Raw genomic sequence first — 18,289 nt, 5'->3', positions numbered from 1 at the left:
AAGGCACTGTGGGGAGGGGGCGCGAGGCGCACACAGGGCTGGGGGGGCTGCCGCAAGGCACTGTGGGGAGGGGGCGCGAGGCGCACACGGGGGGGGGCTGCCGCAAGGCACTGTGGGGAGGAGGCGCGAGGCGCACACAGGGGTGGGGGGGGGCTGCCGGCCGCACACGGGGGGGGGCTGCCGCAAGGCACTGTGGGGAGGGGGGCGAGGCGCGAGCCGCATACACAGCGGGCGGCGGGGGTGGGCTGCCGTCCTGACCTGGATGTTGAAGTCGGCCGGGTAGAGACTCCGCGCCGTGATGAGCCAGGCCTTGGCCGCCCACAGGTCCCCCTGCACCAGGTCCCGGGCCCGCTTCACCAGGAACTCGCAATCCCCCTGCGCCGACATCCTCCGCAGCCACCGGCTTCGTGCCCCTCCTAGGGCGCATGCGCGGAGTATGGGCGCTCACGCGTCGCAGCCCACGTGCTGTCTCGAACGCGAAGAGCAGCATAAGGCCGCCGCCCAGTGAGGGCTCAACTGCCGGGCCGACGCGCGCGTGGCTCTGCGGGAAGCCGCGTCCGCCATCTTAGCTGCGGGCAGCAGATGCACTTCCGGTGTCGGCGGGACTCCGGCTCTTGGCCAGCGCGGCCTGGTGCGGTGCCGCGTCCGCCGCAGCGCTGGGGGCGGAGCACCTCGGGGCCTGCAGAGAGTGGCCCGGTTCCGCCCGCGCGTGATCCACCGATACCCCGCCCCTCGTGCTGGGGCCCAGCCGGACACAGGGCGCGCTCCGACTCGAGAGTTCCGCCCCGTCGCTAGGGTGATAGCCCCGCCCACCCCATCACCAGGATGACTACATTCCCCCATCGCCATGGTGATAAAGCCACCCCCCCACACCAGGGTGACAGCATTTCCCCCATCGCCATGGTGATAAAGCCACCCCCCCACACCAGGCTGACAGCATTCCCCCATCGCCATGGTGATAAAGCCCCCACCCCGGTGACAGCATTTCCCCCATCGCCATGGTGATAAAGCCACCACCCCAACAGGTGACAGCATTCCCCCACCCCCATGGTGGTAAAGCCACCCCCCCCCCACACCAGGCTGACAGCATTCCCCCATCCCCATGGTGATGGTACCTTTTCCTCCCCTCACCATCAACATTTCCCCCAACACGGTGATAAAACATGATTCCTCCTCTCCCAGCCTCCTCCATCGGCCTGTCTTCTGCAGAAGATCAGACTCTAGATGGTCACAATAGGCCCTTTGGATCTTAGAATGTATGAATTTTGGTAACAGTGCAGCAGCCCCTTCCACACACACACCCGTTCCGTGGTGCTGGCATGGTCCCTTCAACTCCCCTGTTGCCCATTTCAAATCCCCCTCATGGATTTGGTGGTGGCCTGGCAGTGGTCCCATAACCCTCATGGTTCCCTGTGCTCACCCATCTAGCTTGTTGATAAGGGAGTGACACTGCAGTGTACAGGAAACATGTTCCTTTGTCATCGGGCATCTCTCATGTGCCCGACCAGGGTCAGACTCTGCCTGCGGTCCTGTCCTTGCTCTTCTTGTGGCCCTGAGGGCTGTGGGTTATACCCAACATTTTCCACTATGACACAGAGGCCTCTGTATAGACTCCCATTATAGGCACAGGTTTAATCTTTCACCCCAGTACAATTTTATATTTGGAGTCACCTGTCATGCCCTTTAGAATTGCTCTCAAGCTGCTATAAGGTTTGGTTATTTTGTATTTGAGCTTGTCGCCTTTTCTTTATAGAAGTGGATAGTACTTAAATTGTTTTTGCTTCAGACTGCTCTTCCTGCCATAACTTGGTTTCACTCTTTACAGGGGCTTTTGAAGCATGTTCTTTGTAAGAAAATCCTCTTCGAACTTATTGTGAGTTTGCTGCTTTGTCACCTGTGTATCCCTTGTCAGAGCTGTTTAAAGGCAGACAAATATTGCCACATAGAGCTAAGTCAAAAGCCATTCACAAGCACTGGGCCAACGAGGATAATCATCCAAGTAGTCTTGGCCTCACTCTGGACCCTGCTTTGTTAGCAGTGATCAGTTATGCCAGCTCATGTATTGTAGATATACAGAATAACGGAGCATCATGTGCACGCTAAACAAATCCTGCCACAGTGTTTAAAAGGCCCAGTGGGGCATGTAGGAGAATGCCAGCATGGTGGGTACCTGAACCCAATTTTGCTTTTTGCCAACATATTGCTGTAAGGCTGACAGAAACAAAGGATTTTTGGCAGCAGCTAATTACAAAGTCCATTTGTCATACAGCACCTCTGTCTAATTGACTGCAGCAGCACATCAGCTGTGCAATGTAAGCGCTGTGCTGTTTTTCATGCACAAATTATAGCATCACAATAGAATATACCCACAATAACTGAATCAGGGCCAAGAGTAAGTAGATGCAGCAGTGACAAGGCTGGAGAGTGTATCTAAAAGTCATCAGGGAACAATCTATTAGTGAGAAATCTATTGTGTATTACTTAGTTCTGCCATGAATGCAGGGGACTGGACTAGATGACTTCTTGAGGTCCCTTCCAGTCCTACGATTCTATGTGGCATCAGCTGCATCAGAACACAAAGTGTAGCACAATTATCACTATTCACATGGCAACCATACAGTTTCTCCAGATTGTCTCACCCGCCACCCTTACAGCCACAGACAATAGATGTCTGTGGATGTGTAAGCGGGGGAATGGTCCGGCTATTGTGGGGAACTTTCCTGGCTTCTCCACTACCCCGGTGAAATGGGCTAGTGAAAGGATCTGAGTCCTCACTCCCACTTCCTTTACCCAGATGCCTCCCTGCCCTTGAGGACTCCCCTTCCACTCTCCTGTCTGGCAGAGTCCTCGTAACCCCAACAAGGCTGAGCCCAGGATTCCTGAGGGGCTCGACCCCCAACCCTGCTGTGGTCACCTAGGACAGGGGCTAGAGTGTCCCCACTCCGGGGTACTCTCTTTGCACTGGGCACTTCCCTGACCCACTGATCATTACATACAATCTAAATCAAATACAAGTTGTTTAATCAACAATTAATTTAAAAAAAAAGAATTAGGAAAAATGGGAGAGGTTAAAGGAAAACACATCACTCCGCTCTGTGGCAGGGAACATCACAACCAGTGTCTCTGGAATGTCAGGGCAGTTCACAGTCTGTTCCTTGTAGGTCCAAGGCCTTCTTCTCAGGCCCTGACTGTGCTGCAGGTTGGACACTTGCAATTGTGGTGGTCACACACCTCTGGGCTTTGGGTGGTGGGACCCTTCTTCCCAGCATCAGCCCCCCGTCGGGTTAAGATCCCCCTCCCAGTCTGTCCTGCAAGGACCCTTGGCAGGGGGTGTCTTTCTGCGCTGGGCCCTTTGCCCAAGGTCCCCCCTTGGCTGGCCTCAGTTGCTCACCACACCTGGCTCTGCGGCTGCAGCTCTGCTCCCACCACCGGATCTGCTCTGCAGGAGGCTTCTGTGACTCTGCTCCCAGCTCTGACCTGCTTCCCGGGCTGCTGTTCTGGCCCCTCCGGCTGGCCCAGCTCTGCTCCCCACTCAGCTTGGGCCCCTGCTCTCTCCTTAGCTCGGCCCCCCTCTGTCTGACCCAGGCAATTCCAGCTCACATGGAGGACGGGACCCACCCTGGCCTCCTGACTCCCTGATTAGCCTGCCCGCCCTGTCAATCAGGCTGACCTGGAGCATTGGCCTCCCCCCATTCTTTTGGTGCTGGGAGCTAGTCAACCAAAACACCCCCACTGAATGTTAGTAAGGGAGCAACTGTCCCCTTACAGATGGATAAGTAGATTGCATGTATTTTACAACAGCCATTTCTCTGCTAGTTGTTATGCATGTGCTCTGAGCTCACTTGCCACAAAGTAAAAATACTTTGTCCCGGAAAGTTGCATGGGGCATCACAGCTAGTGTGGAGGAACACATGCTCTGTGCAGATGGCCCCGCATCAGTGGTGACTTCCCAAGCTCCATGGGGCTCAGGGGAGAGGGATAGCTCAGTGGCCTGAGCTGTTGGCCTGCTAAACCCAGGGTTATGAGTTCAATCCTTGAGGGGGCCACTTAGGGATCTGGGGCAAAATCAGTACTTGGTCCTGCTACTGAAGGCAGGGGGCTGGACTCGATGACCTTTCAGGGTCCCTTCCAGTTCACTGAGATAGGTGTATATCTCAGTGATTGTGAAGGCTGTGGGCTGGACTTGGTACTTCTCCCAGAGGGCCAAACTCCGCATCTTCTATCTACTAAAGAAACTGCAATGGGAATAGGGTGACCAGATGTCCCAATTTTGGGGTCTTTTTTTTTAATATAGGCTCCTATTACCCCCCACCCCCATCCTGATTTTTCACACTTGCTGTCTGGTCACCCTAAAGGGGAACCTTGTATAATTTTACTTCTCCTGTTCTGCTTCTGTGTGTTTTCCCATTATATGGGAAGATGTGGGCCAATAGTTATATAGAGAGTCTATAAAGATAACAAATGTATTCATGAAGCAGCAGCAGACAGGAAAAGCTCAATTACTCCAGGGAAAGACCCAGAAGTGTCTGAAACCTTGGACTGTTGCCACTTTCTGAATAAATTCTTAATAAAATACCAGGAGAGATTTTGTATGTAGTGTAGTTGTAGCCGTGTCGGTTCCAGGATATTAGACAAGATGGGTGAGATAATATCTTTTATTGGACCAACTTCTGTTGATGAGAGAGACAAGCTTTCGAGCCACACAGAGGACAAAAAGCTGTTAGTGAATTGCAGATTGTTGTAATAAATGGTAAATCCAGTGTTTCTGTCCAGTCCATGATTTTTATTGTCTAGCAGAGTAATGAATGTACTGATCTACCGGGGCAACATTCCCCCCCACACACCTGGCTGTCACCTACCAACCCACACTGAAAGAAAGGGATTATCTGCCCAGGGGAAGCTCTCTCTGCCAAGGGGCAGGAAGGGAAGAGTTGTGGGGGGGAGGTTGGAGGAATGCTGTGCTGGGGAGGAGATATAATTCCATGCTGGGGGGTGTTTTATGTAAATTATTTGATTTAATTTGCCTGTTACTGTATAATTTACATATAACCATTAACTTGATCCCCCATGTATTTGCATGCATTGCTTGTGAAAGGTGTAGGTCTGATAGCCCTGGACTGGTGAAAGAAGTCCTGTACTGATCTACGGGGGCAATATTCCCCCACACACTGCCCTGCCAGCATGTCTCAAGGGATTTGGGGATGGGGGAGGGGAGTCTACTTGTAGGGGTAACAGGGCTAGTGCAGACTCTGTGGCCTATGGAACTCTTGGCCTCTCTGATGAGTCTGCAATTAGCAGAAGATGGGAACTGGAGCTGACCCACCAAATATCCATAAGATGGAAACAGCATTCAACCCCTCGCCAGCAGAGCTGGATTAAAACTGGCAATCTGCAGCTGAAAGCGTTTGCAGCTCATTAGCAATTCAGATGCATCAAGTCTCTCAATAGGTACTAACTTAAAAGGGGGTCTATACTACATTAAAAAAAGACAAAACAACCCCACAATCAAACTACATTACAGAACATTAGACTTGCAAGATCAAGCACTCACAAATTAGGCAATGCCAGCATTAAAGCCGCCTGTGGAACCTTAGTTCTGCCCCCGTGTGCATAAGCATTATGATACAGTCTTTAATTATATGCCTGTGTTTGCTAGATGATAGTAAAATGTTAGGAATGAAGATCCCAGAGATCTAGTCCTGGCTCAGGGAGCAGAGTGTGGTCTGAACAGAGGTTACAAACAGCATAGCCCAGCATGTTGATCACAGTGGTCAACCTTTATTGAAGCTAAAATTCCTGAAATCCAGAGCACTCAAAACCCCAGGGTGTAGTAGCTAGAGCCGGTCCTGTGCTTGCCATGGCATTCCATATTTTAGGATATGTGCCTCAGATATTTGTATTCAGTGCTCTGGGTTTCTTTGTCTGGAATTTAAGTGGGTGGCAGTGAATGAATTTATCACCAACTCACTTAAGTGTTACAAGGCAAATTAAAACTGCAGAACGTTTACAAGAATAATTGCATCCGCACAACTGAAAACTTGCTGTTTTGTTAAGGAATAGTACATTTTGTTGACATTCGCGAGCAGCTCTGATACTATGTCTGTTTTGCAGGCACAAGCGAGGAGGAGTGCAGAAGGGCATGTGCGGTTACACCAGAGGGAAGTACTTTATTCATGATAACACAAAAGAAGTGACATGGGCAGTCAACACCACTTTCAGGTGAGTGTCCAGTTAACTCCTCCCTTTCCTTACTGCACAGGGATTGGGGTATCCATTCAGTGACCAGTTGGTCCTGCCTCCAGAGCCTGTGGATTCCCTGAGCTCCATCTATGACACTGGTCCAAAATAAGTTCAGCGAGACAAGGGACATTTCTTTGCAATTGGAACTGTCTGGCTGAATATGGGACCAGTGACAACCACACTGGGCCTCCATGCTGTCTCCCGGCACTCTTCCCTGCCAGCTCAACTGTAGACATGCTGCCAATCAGGGCCTGACCTGGCTGAAGCTACTTCAGATCCCTCTTTATATGGCAGGGTTCTTCAGTGTAGAAAGAGTCAACAGAAAAGGCAATGTGGTTTGGGACTATATTACCTTTTCCAGGTGTGTGGAGCTGGCAGTGTCTCCCTCTGGTTCTCCCCTAGGCCCACATGTTCCCTCTTCCTGCACAGATCCTGGACCCCATGGAGACTCAAGAGGGTTCCATGTGGGTCCAGTGGTCTGCATGCATGGAGCTGGTTGCAAGATGGGGTGTTAATATGGAGAAGATCACCCTCCTAAAGACTGTAACCTGCATGGACTGTTTTTCTCCTGGAAGCTTCTAAAATATATCTTAACAAGGCCCATAGATAGCACCTATCAAAGTGTAACAATGTCCCTGAACAAGCCCTGTGTGGGGACTGAACCCTGGACCTGTGGATTTAAAAACATGAGCCATTTCTGATTGAAGTAAAGAATCAGACTAGTTATCTAAGGGTAATCTAGAGTGCAGTTAGATACCTGTGGCTGGCCCATGCCAGCTGACTCGGGCTTGTGGGGCTGTTTAATTGAGGTGTAGACCTTGGGGCTCAGGCTGCAGCCTGAGCTCAGGGACTGTCCCACCTTGCAAGGTCCTAGAGCCTGGACTCCAGCCCGAGCCCAAACATATACACTGCAATTAAACAGCCCCTTAGCCCAAGCCTCGGGAGTCTCGTGGGCCACTCGCAGGTTTTTAATTGCAGGGTAGACATACCCTTAGAGATGTACCTTAGGGTATGTCAACACTGGAATAAAAGACCCCAGCACAGCTGCAGCTGGCCTGGGTCAGCTGACTCAGGCTTGGGGGGCTCAGGCTGCAGAACTCAAACTTGCTGTGTAGATGTTCAGGTGGGACCCCAGGCTCTAGGACCATCCCCCTGACAGTCTGTACCCCTGTGTTCTTCACCCTTTTTCAAAACCATAATGAATTTTGTACAAAGTATGCTTTGCGAGGTGTCATTTGAAAACTCCTCATTTGGTTGCTGACCATTATTCTCCTGGTAAAATACACATGGCAACATTGTATGTAAAGTTATACAATTCTACTGTATAACATTACTGAGACAGGTTCCAAGTTTAGAAAAGCAGCCACAAACCAATTCCTCAAAATAAAAGACAAACTGATGCCTCAGCAAGGTGTCATCAAAATCAAATGGATTATCACCTGGTTAAGCAGCAACTCTTCGGCAGGAAAAAGGGTGTGATATTATTTTCAAAGAAAAAGAAAGCTATAAGAAAGGATAACAGTGGCCCCAAAATACTCCTTCCTTTCTCTGTGCTCACGGCATCAGAAACACCTGAAGGACAAGGAAATTAACACTGAACACGGGGAGGGTTACTGGCTGAAAGGATTCCAGCCAGTAAGACTGCTAGAGTATGTGGTAAGAGAAACCTATGCTTTGAATTCATTTGGCTTGTTAAGTTAAATATTAATTGTGTTTTATCTTTTATTTTCTTGTGACCAATTCTGACTTTTATGCCTCATTACCTGTAATCACTTAAAATCCATCTTTCTGTAGTTGATAAACTTGTTTTATCTAAACCAGTGTGTGTTTGGAAAACTTCATTTGGGATTATAACATTTGTGCGTATCGCTTTCTATTATGAAATGATGGACTTTATATGAGTTTGTATTGTCAACAAGGGTGCTGGGCAGAACATTTCTAGGGGAACGTCTGGGACTGGGAGTTTGCTGGTGTTACCCTGCAGTGTAATTCATGGGTGGCTGGCCACAGCTCTCGTACAGTATAGTTAGGAGTAATTTACATGCTGGAGGCTGTGTGAGAGCAGACCAGGAGTGGTTGCTCGCTAGAACCAGAACGACCAGAACACCCAGTCGAAAAGGGACCCTGGTGGCTCAGGTCAGCACTGCCGATCGGGCCGTTAAAAGTCTGGTCGGCGGTGCTGTGGGTCTAGTGCAGGCTAATCTCTACCTGTCCTGGCACCACCCTGCGCCCCAGAAGCGGCCAGCAGGTCTGGCTCCTAGGTGGGAGGCCACAGGGCTCTGTGCACTGGCCCCGCCCCAAGCACCGGCTCTGCACTCTCATTGGCTGGAAACCACAGCCAATGTGAGCTGGGGGGGGTGCCTGCGGGCAAAAGCAGCGTGTGGAGCCTCTTAGCCCCCTGCCTAGGAGTCGGACCTGCTGTTGACTGCTTCCGGGCCACAGCCAGGACAGGCAGGGAGCCTGCCTTATCCCTGCTGCCCCATTGATGGGAGCCCCCCAAGATAAGCCCATGCCCCAACCCCCTGCCCTGAGCCCCCAAAACCTGGAACCCCCTCTTGCACCCCAAACCCCTCATGCCCAGCCCTACCCCAGAGCCTTCACCCCCCACACCTCAACCTCCTGCCCCAGCCCAGAGCCCCCTCCCACACCCTGAACCCCTCATCCCCAGCTCTACCCCAGAGCCTGCACCCCCTCCTGCACTCTAACCCCCTGCCTCAATCCACAGCCCCCTCCCGCCCTGGGGAATGTCACACCCCCTTGCAGGGTTCCAGATCTGGGGCTCCAGCCTGAGCCCAAACCTCTACACAGCAGTTTTACAACCCTGCAGCCCGAGCCCTACAGGCCCAAGTCAGCTGACCTGGGCCAGCTGTGGATGTTTAATTGATGGGTAGACGTACCCTTAGAGCAGGGGTTCTCAACCCGGCTCACTTCAGCTGTGTGCTAGAGGCCGGCCCGTGTGCCGGGGTCTGGCAGGTGCCCAGCTGCCTGACATAGAGGGGTCTGGGTTTCCCTGCTGCCCATTGCAGCGAAGTCAGGGCTTCCGGGACAGCCCCTCGGGGTTAGGGGCCTGGGATCTGGGACAGCCGCTCAGCACTGGTCCAGGGCAGCCGGCCCGCCCCATGTGGCGGGAGTGCGGGGGCTGGGGCAGCTGGCCCGCCCCATGTGGCGGGGGTCCGGGGCAGCCTGCCCCATGGGGTCTGGGGCATCCGGCCAGCCCCATGGGGCTCGGGGAAGCCATGTGGTGGGGGTGCAGGGTCTGCCGGTCCACCCCAGGTGGGCTGCCCTGCCACCCACTCTCTGCGGCCCAGGTAACACATTGTGGGCCACATACGCACTTAAGTAACCTACCAAACAGTAATAATGGGGACAGAGCAAACAGTATGCTACTTAATCCCCTTGTCCATTGTGTTAATGCCAGTTCTCCTTTGCTTACATGCCTGATGTTCTTTATCCTTCTAGTATCTTGGGTGAATTTTGTTTGCAGCTCACTGTGGTTCCTGCACCATTACTCATTGATTTCTCAAAATAATTTTTTAAAAATCGGTATTGATTTTATAGGAGCTGTCAGTTACTGCCCCTGCAGCCTCCTTCTGTTCTCAGCTTGCTGGCTTTATACAAGCTCAGCCTGCCCTTGCCCATCTGGGCTTCAGCTGGCTCTCAGGCAGGTGCAGCCTATCAGGTTAATTGTCTTAACAACCTGCTCTGCCTTTTGTGAGATGGGCACTCCATTGCATCCCTCTCTTTACTTCTCTCCCTTGTGAAAACTGACCATTTATTCCTACTCTTTGTTCTCTGTCTTTGAACCAGTTACTGATTCATGAGAGACCGTTCCTTTTATCCCATGACTGCCTACTTTGCTAATGAGCCTTTGGTGTGGAACTTCATCAGAGGCTTTCTGAAAGTCCAAAACCTGCCACAAAGAGGAAACAATGGAGTTTTGGAAACAAGGGAGGAGCTGCCAGAGATGCTCCGGATCCAGCAGGTATCCACCTCTGTCCTACTGTCCTGTCAGTGTGACAGCCTGGGATGCATGCACAAATGGCAATTTTCCATAGTTTATAACTTGGATGGATTTTCATGGCACAGCAAAAGGCACCTCTCTGATCCCAGGGCTACCCTCCTCCTAATTCCCGTTCTCTGTTCCAAACCCCTGAAGTGCTAGAACTGTTCAAAAGTCCAGTCAAACAAAGGTATAGCCCAAAGCACTGATTATTCAGTCATCTCATTCTCAGAAATGACTAAACCTTTTTGGATCAAATTTAACAAAAAAATTCAGCAGACACCACACATGGCACATTTCGATCATCGAGGCTGAAATTTCAAAAGTTCTAGGCATCTGAAAACTGCTTTATAATAGGAAGTATTAGGCAGCCTTAATAGTAGGTATTGCTACTGCCCATCCTGCAACCGTTGTACTATTTGTTACTCCTCTTAGCCCTGCCCAGCTATTTGCCCTGGTTTCTGTTCCTCCTGCACACACTGGTGAAATTGTTAATTGAATTGTGAACATTCTCTGCACAGCTACTCCTGTGAAAGGCCACTAAAGGCAATTGGTTCACGTGGGCTACCTCCCTGCACACAATGAGTTGGCTAGGTATAACGGAGGCCAAACAACCAGCAAGTGGTCTGTGGACCATCAATGGTCTATGGAATCTCTAGCACCAAGTAAGAAATGCATCGTATAGGTACAGTCCCTTCCTAAAACTACTTTCTAAGTCGGGGTGGGCAAACTTTTTGACCTGGTGGCCAATCGGGGTATAGAAATTGTATGGCGAGCCATGAATGCTCCCAAAATTGGGGTTGGGGTGCGGGAGGGGGTGCAGGCTCTGGGGTGGGCTGGGGATGAGGAGTTTGTGGTGTAGGAGGATGCTGTGGGCTGGGACCGAGGGGTTCGGAGGGCAGGAGGGGGATTAGGGCTGGGGCAGTGGTGCAGGTTCTGGCTGGGGGTGCGGGCTCTGGGGTGGGGCTGGGGATGAGAGGTTTGGGGGTGCAGGAGGGTGCTCCGGGCTGGGACCGAGGGGTTCAGAGGGCAGGAGGGGGATCAGGGCTGGGGCAGGGGGTTGGGGTGTGGGGAGAGGCTCAGGGGTGCAGGCTCCGAGCAGCACTTACCTGAAGCGGCTCCCGGAAGCAGGGGCATGTAGCGGCCCCCCACCCTCGGAGCAGGGCCATGCCACGGCTTCCGGGAGCCGTGTGGTGCGCCCCCCCAACCCGGCACCCCGGCTGGAGCGCCGGAGCGAGGCCGAGCCGAGTGATGCGGCCCTCGACCTGGCACCCTGGCTGCAGCGCCAGAGCAGAGCTGAGCTGTGTGATGCAGCCCCCGATCCAGCGCCCTGGCTGCAGCGCCAGAGCAGGGCAAGCCCCAGACCCCGCTCCCGAGCAGGAGCTCGTGGGCCAGCTTAAAACGGCCCCAGCCCGCGGGCTGTAGTTTGCCCACCCCTGATCTAAGCATACATTGAATAACATAAAGGGTGGGTTATGCAGTCAATAGGATTCTCTCTACAAGTTCTGGTAATTCAGTGACAAGACTGCCAGTTGGAATATGCGTAGATGTTTTCTCCACTTCCTATACATAAATAAATACTGCTTGTGTGTGTAACTGTCCTCCTGCTATGTCAGAAAGCCAGCTGAATGGCATGCGGACAGAAACTGTCCTTTAGTGATTGTCTCTTGAAGTAGCATGGCTCCTCTGTAAGAGCCTGAGGAGTGGGACTGGATCCAGCCAGCCCTGGGAGAGGATGCTGAGAGCATACTGAAGAGCTGTCTTCAGCCAGGGCTTGCCAGTTTAACAACTCAGTTCACTGTTCCGTTTGCACACTGGGCTCTTTGATGCAACAGAAAGAGCTGCCTTTTTTTTTCTTCCTCTTAAATCTGCCTGGCCAATTTAAAGCTTGTGGATTCTTTCTTCCCCCTCAGGGAAAGCTTATGAGAGGATTTTCTTTTTTTTAACAGTTCATTCCATGAAACTGTTTTTTCCCCCCCTGTAGATTGTTTGCTGTCAGGAAACGTTGAAGCTGAACACAAGGCTTTCATTGCAGGTCAGTAGCTGAACTCTCGACCGAAGCATTTAACATTCAAGTGTTGCTTTAGCAAGTACCAGAGTTTGCTAGAGACAAGTTAGCAAAGTTGTATCATTCCAGTCAATGCAAAGCTGCCTTCTTAGTGGAATTGTTAGTTTAGCTCTTCAGGGGTTTGCAAGATTACTTTTGTCATCTTTGTCATGGAGACAAATGGGCCAAATCGATGCCTGTTGTCACTTTATTGAGAATAGTGGTGTAACTCTAAGGGTCAATCTGCCTCTGTGTCATTTAATCACTGTATGGCTTCGTTCACTTAACATTTAGTAAGACCTACAAGGAATTTTCAGGACAGCAATCTTCTTTTTCTCTTATTTTGTAAGAATTATATTTTTGAGTTGTAATTTGTTCACTCACTTTTTTTTACCGGTGTTCCTTCGAAAGCCTATTACTACTTTGTACAGGCACTCTGCAGGGAAGGCAGTTATATACAATTGTCTTTTGTATTTCCTTTTAGATTTCTATCAAAAGACCTAAAATTAGTTGCATCAGGAAGGAAGGATGTAGGTGTATCGTTATTGCCTCTTTCCAGCCTGTAATTGAGGTAAGTCACTTGTTCTTCTTTCCTTGTCTCTGAAATTAGTCTTTGAAATGGATTCATTGTTGTTCTCCTCTGTACTGTATTTATGGGCATCCTCCTTTTATTTGCTATTTATTCATTTTTCTCCAGTCTGATTAAAAACAGATGGTTGATCAAGTCAGAATTGTAAAACTGTTTAATTAAATCCTATACTTTTTATTCCAATGCTACCCTGGGTAGTTCCCTCCCCTCCCCTCCCCCCCCCCTCCAGTTATCATCATGGTAAATAGTGTGGGTGGGTGGATATTGTTCTGGGCTGGTCAATTCTCACACCAACTTTGCGAAATGGAAAAGATTTTGACTCCAGTATTCAGCACTTTTCTCCTGTGATGGTTTTCCAGGAGTGTGTAAGTTTAATTGGATTGTTTCAGAACACATTGAATGTATTTCCTACCAGGCACGTTTTTTAAAAATGACATCTTGAAGCTAAACAGGCAACCCACAAAATAATAATTTCCATCAGGCTGTGGATTTTCATTCCCCTCAAAATCCCCTGGGATTATGAAGAAATTCATAACTTTCCCAAAATATCAAGTCAATATTGATAGAGCCCAGTTCATGTGACAGATGTGGTGGTGGCATTGGCTCTACACAATGGTTGAAAATAAAATTGTAGTGAAGTGATTAGTCTGAGTGATTATTCTCTGGGGAACTAAAGAATTATTAATGTAGTTAATTTTATTTTTCAAATGAGTTGAGCTCTGGTTAGCACTGTGGAGAGACTGATTGTCCTTCCAGAGTTAAGATTGCAGCAAGCAAGTTATTATGAGTCCAATTTTGACACGCACTCTGTAATTTCATCATTGTTAAATCAATCAATTGGGAACTATACGTGGCACATCTTAGCCAGGGAAAGTTTAGTTCAAGGTGAACACTCTGGTGTGCGGAGATGGGGCTTAGGGGAGGTGGGTCAGAACACTTTCAATTTTGAAAATCCTTCTAGCCCTTTCTTTTGGCTCCTCACATCTCTGAAATGGTTTGCTCGATGACTTCCAAACTGGGCTGGCCTGGCTGAGGAGAGGTGCTTTTTAGTGATTCGTGGGAGTTGAGATGCAGTGAAGATTAGTGGAGGAATTACAAAGCTACACAGAGCTGTTTTCAAGCACCTATAACAACATATCATTTATAATATCTCCACATGAGTAACTTAAGAAAAAGATAGTTAAGGCTCAATAGATTTTAGAACTTTCTTTGACATCAAGCCAAATCTTTGCAACCCTCTCTATCAGATATTTCTGAGGGGGAAAAAAATATATATCCTCTAACTTGAAAGATTAGAAACGCACAATGAAGGATTGTAGCCAGTTCCTCACTGACCAGTAATTGCATATTCATTAACACAACAACCAATTTCCAATGTGCTCTTGACTTTAATTTTGCCTTCTTAAGACTTGAAACTCAACAATGTAATCAACTAGTGTCAAAATGTAACACACCTTTTCCTAAATGAATTTTCAACAGAATGGGTATGACTCTCCAGTGTATTGCGCTATGGGGGCTATACTACCTTTCTTATTGCGCCTGCTCTGGGGTGGGGAACGTGCCTCACCCATTTAAAAGGGAACTGGTGGTGGGTGGGTGAGAGGGTGAGGATAAATGACACCAGGGTTCCAAAGCCAGTGCCGAGCTACAGGATCACCGTTGGGGAGTTGGGTGTGGATCTGCAGTTCATTCTCCCAGGGGCCAGACCCCACCTCTCCTACAGAATGCTTAGGTAGAGATTCTGAAAGCTGGTCTCCTCCATAGGTTTTGCTGCAGGAGGGAATGGTTTGCCCCAAATAGTTATGCTGATGATACCGGCTATGTTGTTCCTATCTTGGTGACATTGATTGTAGTTGTAAAATGCATTGATATAAACACAGCTAGCTAGTTCATCCCATTTTGATCTTTCTTATATAAAACAAAACCTTTACGTGCTTCCTTCTGAGATGCTTGGATGGGAACAGCATATGCACATCTGCCCTCTTGGGTAAGTATCTATCTCCATCTCAATCAATTCTGTCAGAGGTTTGTGCATTCTTTTTCATCTTGCCCTTCTTCATGGTGATAGCAGTAAAATTGGCATAGCTGGCTGGTAATAACTTCTTCCTGCAGTCATGAAATAGTTCAGCCTTACGGCACAACTGAATTTGCTGTATGAGGGGCAGTGTGTCAAGGCTGCTAAGCCCCGGGCAAAGCACCTGCTTGTTAGAAAATGGACAGCAGTGCAAAACGGTATGCTGGAGCAGCAGAAGCCGCTTTGTAGTGACTGTTGATGCTGGCTTCCCGTGCAACCCCATTAAGTCTGAGGGCATGGGGACCCGAGAATAGGAGACCCGGGGAAATGCGGAGGGGCAGGGATCTAGGAGGGGGTGTAGAGAGTATGTAAGTGGCTGAGAGGGATGTGGACTGGGGGACACATGGAGGGTGGCAAGGAATCAGGCTCCACCATCTTAGAATAGGGTGTCCTGGAGGTGGGACAGCATGGAGTTGGGGGGGAGGCAGGAGATTGGTATGGCATGACGGAAGGGACACAAAGGGGTGTACAGAACATGGGGACATAGAGGAAGGTCATAGAAGGAGGCATCAACAGGATGGTCCAGTGGATGTGGGTGACCTGGGTTCTATGTGCCATTGACCTGCTGTGTGCCTCAGGTTACCCTCACATCCCTTTGTCTGTCTTGCCTATTTAGATTGCAAGCTCTCAGGGCAGGGTGCTTTCTCACTGTGTGTTCGCACAGCACCCACTGCTGTTGGGCCCCAGTCTCAGTAAACGCCTCTAGGCACCAATTTAATTATTTAATAAGGAACCCACAAAATGCTATAGAAACAGTCCCCTGGAATTCTGCAGCCAAGAGAAGCCTTTGGCAGAGCTCTGTTCTGCTGCTGGAAGGCTGCAGTGAAACACAGTGTGTTTGCTTCTTCCTACGTTTAAGTAAGATCCTTTCATTGTCACTGGAGCACTCCTAGGCTCAAGAGAAAAGATTTAGATGAAAATCACCCAGCATAGGCGTGTGCACAGGGTGTGCCGGATGTGCCCAGGCACACCCTAATGCCCGCGGGCCGGATCCGGCCCCTCAAGGCTTTGGATCCGGCCCGCGGGATTTGTCCCCTGTGGTGCCGCAGGTCCCGCGCCGCTCTCAGAAGCGACTGGCACCACATCCCTGGGGCCCCGGGGGGGGGAGGGGACAGAGGGCTCCGTGCGTTGCTCCAAGCACTGACCCCCGCAGCTCCCATTGGCTGGGAACGGGGAACCGCAGTCAATGGGAGCTTCGCGGGAGGTACCTGGAAGCGTGGCAGGGGCAGCGTGCGGAGCCCTGTGCCCCCCTCCCCCAGGGCCGTGCAGGGACATGGTGAGCGGCGCGGCGTGGGGCCAGGGCAGGCAGGCAGGGAGCGCGCCGCTGCAGGTAAGCGGTGCCGGGCCAGAGCCCGAACCCCTCCTGCACCCTGCCCCCCAACTCCCTGCCCTGAGCCCCCTGCCTGCACCTTGCACCCCAACCCCCTGCCCTGAGCCCCCTGCTGCACCCTGCACCCCAACTCCCTGCCCTAAGACCCCTGCCTGCACCTTGCACCCCTCCTGCATCCCAACCCCCTGCCCTGAGCCCCCTCATACACCCCGCACCCCTCCTCTGCCCCAATCCCTTGCCCTGAGCCCCTTCCTGCACACCGCACCCCCTCCCACACCCCGCACTCCCTCCCACACCTCAACCTTTATGATGTCCGCCTTAAAAATAAATAAATAAATAAAATTCCCTAGGTGCACACCCTAATGAAATGTGCTACGCACGCTTATGTCACCCAGTCCATAATTTCAAGATTCCTCTCAGCAGTGATTAGTAACTGAAGACAGGCTTATTCTCCCCCTGGACAATATGACCTCTGCCCTTAGAATTTTCTCCCTTCTCTGTCTCACTGAAGTGTTGAAACCACAACAGCAGCAGCTTCTTCTTCCAGATGTTGTGTTTGGAACTCCAGGCTATGGTGGCATTCTTAATATAGTGACTAGCTGATGCTCCTGAAATGACCACATGTGCATTAGGGAAATTAATGAAGAAATTGGTACAGGCTTTGCTGGGGTATTTTTTTAGCTTCTTCTTCCAAAAATACTAATGTTGAGTCTCTCTAGCTGAAAAGGTGAATTGCAAGTCAAGGGCAAAATCATTTATTCAGATGCTGATCCTGCTCTTGTTTGAACAGCGAGACTGACCAAGAGAGTTGTAATTATTACATCTCCTCCCTAGAAAGTCGAACAAAACCAAAACCACCCGGCCTCTTCCATTTACTAGGAGTACTGGAATAAATGCATGTTCAGCTGTGTAGAACAAGCTTCTTCCTCTCATGTTCCTGGAGTCAGAGCAATACATGTCCCGTCCCTAGAAAAAGCAGTCATTGCTTTTTATTCTTGTTAGCCTTGCAGACTCAGAACACCTACAATGTGAGTGAGCTGGATTCTGTTCCATTTTGTGCATCATCAATAGACTTTGTTTACTGCAGGCCAGATTGGAATACTGGGAGGCAAAGCTGCAGCTGGACCAGGGCTGCTCACTCAGCTACAATGACTCACCCCCCTTCTGCGGCATGAGGGAGACCCTGGCGCACATCTACCTCGAGTGCACTAGGTTGCAACCCCTTATCCCGCTCCTTCAGAACCTTCTCCTTAGGCTCTGGCTACACTTTTCTCCACACCACCTGCTCTATGCACACCCATTCCGTGGCCCCATGAAGTTGCAAACCTCCTCGTTAACCTCCTCCTGGCGCTCGCCAAGGTGGCCATCCACTATACTAGGAGGAGGGTGCTGGATGGGGGAGGTACTCTGCAAATGCACGGCCTCTTTCCGCTACTCCCGGAAGTCACGTCTCTGGGCAGAGTTCCTCTGGGCCACATCCACTGGCTCCTTGGATGCCTTCGAGGAGCAATGGGCGCTGTCCAGGGTTCTCTGCTCAGTGTCCCTCTCTGGCTCCCTGCTTTTGACCCTATGACCTCACTCCCATCCCTGTTTTCTCATTTGTTGTCCCCCAAACTCTTTTGATGCCTGGGTCCACTGGCTCCTCCCCTTAGGCTGGCGGGGGGCTTTAGATGTGGGCAGGCTTGTGCCCGCCCATCCCTGGCAAATGAATAGATACAGTAATCCATCCAGCAGAACCTTCCATGACACATTGCCCAGGCATGCTCCAGCAACTCAGCTGCACTAACTCATCCCTCAAGAGAGCCTGCAGTGACTCAATACTCAGAAAAGGTGCAGCAACCTATTCATAGGCAGAACCCTAGTTAGATGACCCCAGGGCACAGGTATTTCATCCTCACCACCATCCTGATGCCTTGTCGTGTTACAGACTCCCTAGACTTCCCTCCTGCCTTTGATCCTGCCCCAGTCTTGTTCCAGCCTTGACTGTGCTCTATTCTGACCTTGCTCCA

General features: G+C 50.6%; 2 protein-coding genes across 9 annotated transcripts in view; one reads left to right on the top strand and one right to left on the bottom strand.

Moving 5' to 3' along the window:
• Positions 1 to 681, bottom strand: part of INTS10 (integrator complex subunit 10) — a 43,146-nt gene extending 42,465 nt beyond the window's left edge. For 2 of the 6 annotated variants that reach the window (XM_026653313.2, XM_026653314.2), the window contains exon 1: positions 259 to 681. In XM_026653313.2, the coding sequence (XP_026509098.1) occupies positions 259 to 387 (129 nt within the window). In that variant the 5' untranslated portion in view covers positions 388 to 681. The remainder of the gene's footprint in view (positions 1 to 258) is intronic. The other 4 variants (XM_026653317.2, XM_026653318.2, XM_026653312.2 and 1 more) reach the window with 3 other exon arrangements.
• A 9,524-nt stretch (positions 682 to 10,205) lies between these two features.
• The window catches only part of CSGALNACT1 (chondroitin sulfate N-acetylgalactosaminyltransferase 1), an 88,553-nt gene continuing 80,469 nt past the window's right edge, over positions 10,206 to 18,289 (top strand). Inside the window, exons 1-3 of one of the 3 annotated variants that reach the window (XM_024214705.2) lie at positions 10,206 to 10,222; positions 12,225 to 12,275; positions 12,772 to 12,858. The gene's annotated coding sequence lies outside the window, so the exon portion shown is untranslated. The other 2 variants (XM_024214704.1, XM_024214703.1) reach the window with 2 other exon arrangements.

Source organism: Terrapene carolina, unplaced genomic scaffold, assembly GCF_002925995.2.
Source record: "Terrapene carolina triunguis isolate 2854851 unplaced genomic scaffold, T_m_triunguis-2.0 Scaffold136, whole genome shotgun sequence".
Classification (NCBI taxonomy): Eukaryota; Metazoa; Chordata; order Testudines; family Emydidae; genus Terrapene; species Terrapene triunguis.
Note: the sequence above shows the minus strand (reverse complement) of the source record. Positions and strands in the feature narration are given on the sequence as shown.